General features: G+C 38.6%; 1 protein-coding gene across 1 annotated transcript in view; it reads left to right on the forward strand.

The window, feature by feature from the left end:
- CNTN5 (contactin 5) overlaps positions 1-6694 on the forward strand; it is a 1308168-nt gene that overhangs the window by 360295 nt on the left and 941179 nt on the right. The window contains exon 3 of the mRNA XM_019525021.1: positions 4078-4207. Coding sequence (XP_019380566.1) covers positions 4150-4207 — 58 coding nt within the window. The 5' untranslated portion in view covers positions 4078-4149. The remainder of the gene's footprint in view (positions 1-4077; positions 4208-6694) is intronic.

The following is a 6694-nucleotide window of genomic DNA, read 5'->3' on the forward strand; positions in this document are numbered from 1 at the left end:
CAATTTGCAATTTCATAATGTTAGGAATTTTATTTTTAATTTTTCTTGGCAAGGATCTGACAAATTACTTAGCATATTTTGTTTTTAAATTCCATGGATTGATTGTGGGTGACTTATAAAGGCATCTGATATATGTTATTTTCAGATGCCTTGGCTAATGAACATAGGGTTAGATCTAATTGCATGGTATTATTTCAGCTCCTGAACTAAGAGTATTTGAGTAATGCAGTATTTCAAGTTCAATACTCATGCAACATTTGTCAATACCAAAAGTTCAAAAATACTGACTCAGCTTCTATAAAATAATGACATTTTAAATTGTATAATTTATTTGCTGTCTAGGGGTTGTGTCTGTTTTTCTTGGGTTCTTTTACAATCATGAAAAGTGTTTTTGCTTTGTTCTGGTTTTTAACTAAAGGAACTATGTCCATAAAAATATGCAATTACAGCTATGCTGTCATAAAAAGCCTTATTCCTGTGTGTGTGTGTGTGTGTGTGTGTGTATTAACCTATATAAAACTGTATCCCTTTGTAACACTTACCTATGGAAAGGGGATAGGCCAGGCAGGGGCAGCCTATATCCTGTCCACCTGTCCACCTGTCCAAAGGGGCACATGAGGCCTGCACTGGTCCTAAGGAGTGCACAGGCTCCAGCAGGTTTCTGGGCAATGTGCTCCAGGGCACAAAATAGCTGCAGCCTTTTATACCCTGCATCTAGGGACTGCTAGAGAGCAGCCCAGGCCAACAGCAGGCAAGGGGGCCAACCAGGAGCCCTGGGACGGCCCCCTAGTGGGTGGATATCCCTGGCACTCAAGTTAGTGCCAGGTCATGTCTGCATGTGCGTTACTGTGCATTAACTAATCGTGACTAAATTTGATACCGACACTTGCATGTATCAAATTTATTCACAATTAGCCATTTTTACTGTGTAGTAAGGGTGTGCATGTGTAGATGCTCTCCAGTACTGCAAAGTAAATTAGGCCAATGCACATTAACACATCTCAGGTAGACATGCCCAATGTGTAACATCTCTATATCTGGTTTCTACTGAGCTTTAATTTGAATGTGTAGCAGGGGCACCTCAACATTGAAAATGCAGCAGTCTAAAAATAAAATATTTTGTTAATTGTTTGAACAAAACATTTAGATGAAAAATATTTTAGAACTACAGACTCCCAGCATGTCTGGCTTACCTAGTCTTACTGTCCTGTGATGCTAACTGAAGCAGGCCTAAGGACTTTAAATGCACAAGATGAAACTTTATCTGAGTCTAGTTTCCCTAAACAACTCCTTCATGTCTTGAGTTCCCCTCTTAATGCAACAAGAGGTTCTGTTCTTGTTAAAGCATTTTAGGCTTTGTTTATAAAAACACATTCTGTATGTGGACAAGAGGGTAGAATCTAGTAGCTAATATTCACAATTCACCAGCAGACTCTGTATATGCTTGAAGAAGGGTGTTTTTTTCCAACCATTTAGTTGGTCTAATAAAAAATATCACATCTACCCAAAGAACCTTGCCTGCCTATGTCCTTAGACCAACAGACTACAACCAACAAACCTAGTTCATTTTTTCATTTTTTACATAGTTTCCAGGGTCAGAAGGGACCTGAACAGATCATCAAGTCTGACCCCCTGCCTTGAGCAGGAATGAGTGCTGGGATCATAATACCCCAGCCAGATATCTATCCAACCTCCTCTTGAAGACCCCTAAGGTAGGGGAAAGTACCACCTCCCTTGGGAGCCCATTCCAGAGTTTGGCAGACCTAACTGTAAAGTAGTGCCTCCTGATATCAAGCCTGAACCTGCTCTCAATCAATTTGTGGACCTTATTCCTTGTTATCCAAGGTGGTGCCCGGGGGAACAGAGCCTCACCTAGTTTCCGCTGGTCCCCCCCGGTGAGTTTATAGATGGCCACCAAATCCCCTCAGTCTTCTTTTGTGGAGGCTGAATAGATTCAGGCCCTTTAGTCTATCTTCATAAGGCCTGGCCTGCTGCCCCCTGACCATGCAAGTGGCCTCCTCTGGACCCTCTCAGTGCTAGCTACATCCCTCTTAAAGAGTAGCGCAAAGAACGGGATGCAGTACTCCAACTCTGGCCTGACTAGCACCACATAGAGGTGAAGGATCACCTCCCTGGACCTGCTTGTGGTGCATTTTTATCATTTAGCAACCTTTAGACATTTACTGAGGAATGATTGCCTTGAACCAATATTTTTCTGACTAGTTTGTTCCTGGCAATTCCCATATTAAATTTGAATCAGTGTTTTCACATAATACGTTGGATAATAAGGAGATCAACATACAATATTCATGAATTACTGCAGAGTATTTTGATGGAGTTGTAATCAGCTTTTGCATTATATTTTTGTAGGGTAGGATATTTTGTTTGTTTGTTTGTTTTGCTGCTATAGAAGTTAGGGCAAGTTACACTCATGTAAGGATTGTTAGTTAGAATTAAAAAAAATTCCTAGGAGTGGCAGGTCCTTATCTGATGCCTGTCAAAGCTCTATTGACTTTAGTTTAAACTTTCATGATTCATCTGTTTTTTGACAATCTACAGGGGTTTTTTTTAATATTACATTTTAAAATTATTGGGAGGAAAAAAGGGAGCACATCTTCCATGATGATTTTTCCATGTCCTATTTATTCCTAGCTTCACAGACTGTAAGACAAAAAGGAACCATTGAAAGATCATCTAGTCTGACCTACTGTATAACATAGGACGTAAAAGTTCAGCCAGTTAATCCTATATCCAGTTCAACGTTCTTTTCCTCATTATTCCAAATAATATTTGTGCCCTTCTATTTGGAGGTATTGTCTAAAGCCAAAAACAAATCAGACCTAATATGTTTATACAATGGTTTAAATGTCAATTTCTGCTTTAGTGTTTGTCCCTAGTATTTAAGACCATAGCACTAAATCTAATCAGATGTGTTTTTTGGATGATCTCATACTATCCCTTTGACCCTGGAAGCATGATATCCTTTGCCTCCCTCCAGCACTCCCTGTCCTCTGGTTCCTACAACATAAAAATCACCAGAACTTTAAATGAAATATGTATTTATAAAAGGATTCATGTTTGGTGAGGAGGAGGGCGAATTGTAGAACAAAGTGGAGGGAAAAGTTGTATTCTATGTTTTTATGGCTATGGCCATAAGAAAAAAATTATTAGTGAAAATACTTATATCCCATAGGTCTGGCCAGTAGAGAATTCTAAAAGAGATAACTCACCAGCCTGGGAATATACCGACTGAAACACAGGTTATCACTGAAGTGAAAAACAAAGGCAGCTAGCGTTAATAATTAATTGAGGAAGGTTCCCTGTGGAGGTTTAGATGAGCTGCAGACACTGTGAAGTCACTTGACTATCAGATTGTTATATTCTATTTCAGGGAAGCACATATTAGCATGTATCCCTTTATACTAAATATGCCCAGTCTAGATCACCTGAAAGGAAGAACAAGAGAAGAACTGTAGCTCCTAAGAAGAGATGTTCAGATTGTTACTGCCACATCCCTCCAACTCGAGTGTAATCTCAAACATGGTAATGACTTTCCTTCAGCTGTAGAACACCTTTTGTTCTCACCTTCTCTGAATGTTTTAATAAACACTATATTCACAGAGGTCTCTCTTGCCGCCATCCCAAATTGTATATACACTAAATTGTCTCATTAACTAGTTGTCTGAGTAAAGGGTTTTAGAGCATTTTGAAGCTCCATTGCCCCAGAAAAGGTTGTAGAAGGATAGATCCAAACTCTGAACTCCAGAAGGTGAATGGGAATGGGGTCCTTGATAGCCAGTCTATCTATACTGTGACAGTCACAACTTTGCTATTAACATAAATATTGTATTGGGGGTGTATGTTGTAGCTGTGTTGGTCTAATATTGTATTGAGCTTTTATGTTGAGAATCTTTTAGAGTTCTTGTACTTTAAAGATGTCACCTCCCCCTTTACATAAAGAGTTCTTTAGTAGTAGATTTTAAGTGCACGAAGACTGGATTTTTCCTTTGAATGGCCTATTGTATCGTCACCAGATCTTTTTAATTTTCCAAACAATTTTGTCTTCTGTCTCATTAGGCTGAGCTTTAATGAAGAAACATCAGCGCTGCTAACATTCACGCGAACTGGGGCTCAAGACCTTTGTGACCAATGATGAAGTCGTCATGGAAACTGTTTATGTTTCTGTCAATTGCTGGGTATCTTTCAGGTAAAAAAAAAATATATATATATAGTTAAGAAATTCTAAATATGAAATAGAAGTGGAATGATAAAAGTAAAATTACCCCAAAGAAAAATGACCAAATAAACTATGCATTAATTAGCATTACACTAAAAACTATTAATTGTTTAGCCTATATATTAAACTGGTAAAATTATGTATTAAGAAATTTAAGTGCCATCCACTTGCCACTAAATGTAAGTAAATCTGCTTCATTAAATTGTAGAGAAAGATGGGAGATCTAGTCACTTCTATATTTACAAAAGGCTGTAGTAACTTCAGAGACTGCATGAAAAAGGAAAAAGGCTGAGTTAATTAGCAGAGCATGCTCCCAGGGCTAATAACTCCAAAATGTTTGTTAATTTTTGGATTGTGAAACTCTGAAAGTCTTAACTTGTTTTGTTTCTGGAAACTAATTTTGGAGGTGGATTTTTTCCATCTAGAGTATGCATGTTGTATTGATATGTGTTAATGATTCTGATTTTGCTGGTAACGATGTTTCTCTTGCAGCTTTGTTTTTTTTTTGACTTGAGAGGAATCAATGTTATTCTAAAAGCAAACAAGCTGTGTTGCTTTTTACTTTCTAACCTTTTAGCTCTTATAATATAATAATGACCTGCCTAGAATTGACTGATTTTTAATTTCTCCTCAACTTGGCTTCTTTTTACATCTCAGTAGCCAACAATGATATGTTTTTAAAGATTTTTGTTTTGTTTTGTTTTCAGTTATGCAAAGCAGTCATGAAGTTTAACTATTGTGGGTTGGTCTTTTCTCAGGAGTAAAGCTTCCTTACATGAGTCCCCACTGATATTAGGATCAGACCCTATATCCTGATACTAATAAGAACTATATAACTCTACAAAAGTATAATAATCTAAATGTTACATTCACTTTTCCTACCACTTCTCCCTGTCTTTATAAATGTTGAACCTTTTGCACTGTACCAGTTCACCAAGTCACTCACTTCATATGCAAACATTATTACTTTATAATACCCATAAAAAGTCAGTTAAAAATAAGCAAGAACAAAATAAAATGAATATATGCATTCAAGTATCACAGTTAAGGGCACAATGCAGGTTCCTAAGAATATCTGTGCGTATGTATGCATGCACATGTGAGTAGGCATGCACGTGTAAAAAATGCCATTTCCTTCTGTTTGTTGTACACCCTGCATTTCTTAGCACTGCCTTTCAGATTGCAAGCCCCTTAAGACAAGCTGCTGTCTTTTATTTTTGAATCTGTACAGCACCAAGAACATTAATAATGTTAGAAAATAAAACTTGTTATCCAATGATTCTATAAGAGTAGCTTCTGTCATAGGCCTTCTCTAGTAAACTACCTTTAGTTATCTTGAATAGAAAGTTTCAATGAAGTTTATTCCAATGAAAATGATATACAGTTTGCATATGAACACAAAGGGCATTTTTACGTGTGCTCTGGGATGTGGCACTAGGCACTTTAATTAGCAAACTGCGCTAATTAAAAGTACCTACACGTCACATGTATCAGCATTGATGTGCATCCCCATGCTGGAAAAATGGCAGGGGGGCACTTTGAACTAAAGCTCATTGAATGCGTTTTATTTCTAAGCATCACGCCGCCATTTTTTCAGTGTGGAGGTGCATGGGGATGCTGATACACATGACACAGAAGGCTGCTGGAGCTCATCAATTTCCGTGCTCCAGCAGGCTCAATTGATTGAGTCTGCTCTGACACATTGGATTTCCAGCACTTTGGAGCAGGCTTCCCACACGTGTATAGCAGCCTAAAGTTCTGAGCACCTGTAGAAAGCAATAATAAGCAGCAAGGATTTATAACTTAAACATTATATCTTCTTTGATTTAAATACCTTATCCCAGTAAGTTATACAGTGCTTACGATTAAGAAGCCAACATTTATGATTTATGATTTGGTAATAGTTACTGCCTAGATGAGTTTTTCCGCTGGTCTGGTGGTTAAAGTTTCATAGATTTCATAGACATTAGGGCTGGAAGGGACCTCAGAAGATCATTGAGTCCAGCCCCCCACCCAAAGGGCAGGAAGTCAGCTGGGGTCATAGGATCTCAGCAAGATAAGCATCCAATTTGCTCTTGAAGGTGTTCAATGTAGGTGCTTGAACCATGATGGCAGGCTGTTCCAGACCTTGGGGGCTTGGACAGTAAAGAAATTCTTCCTTATGTCCAGCCTGAAACGGTCTTGTAGTAGTTTATGACAGTAAGACCTTGTCATCCCTTGGGCCGCTGTGGTGAACATACGTTCCCCCAGACACTGATGGTCACCCCTAATAAACTTATAGGTGGCCATCAGATCGCCCCTGAGCCTGCTCTTTTCCAGGCTAAAGAGCTCCATGGCTCTCAGTCTGTCATCGTAAGGTCTGCTTTCCTGACCTCTGATCATGTGTGTGGCTCTTCTCTGGGCTCTCTCAAGCTTCTCCACATCCTTTTTGAATTGTGGAGCCCAAAACTGGATGCA

The sequence above is a fragment of the Gavialis gangeticus genome, unplaced genomic scaffold (genome assembly GCF_001723915.1).
Source record: "Gavialis gangeticus isolate Ggan-Ray unplaced genomic scaffold, GavGan_comp1, whole genome shotgun sequence".
In the NCBI taxonomy this organism is placed as follows: Eukaryota; Metazoa; Chordata; order Crocodylia; family Gavialidae; genus Gavialis; species Gavialis gangeticus.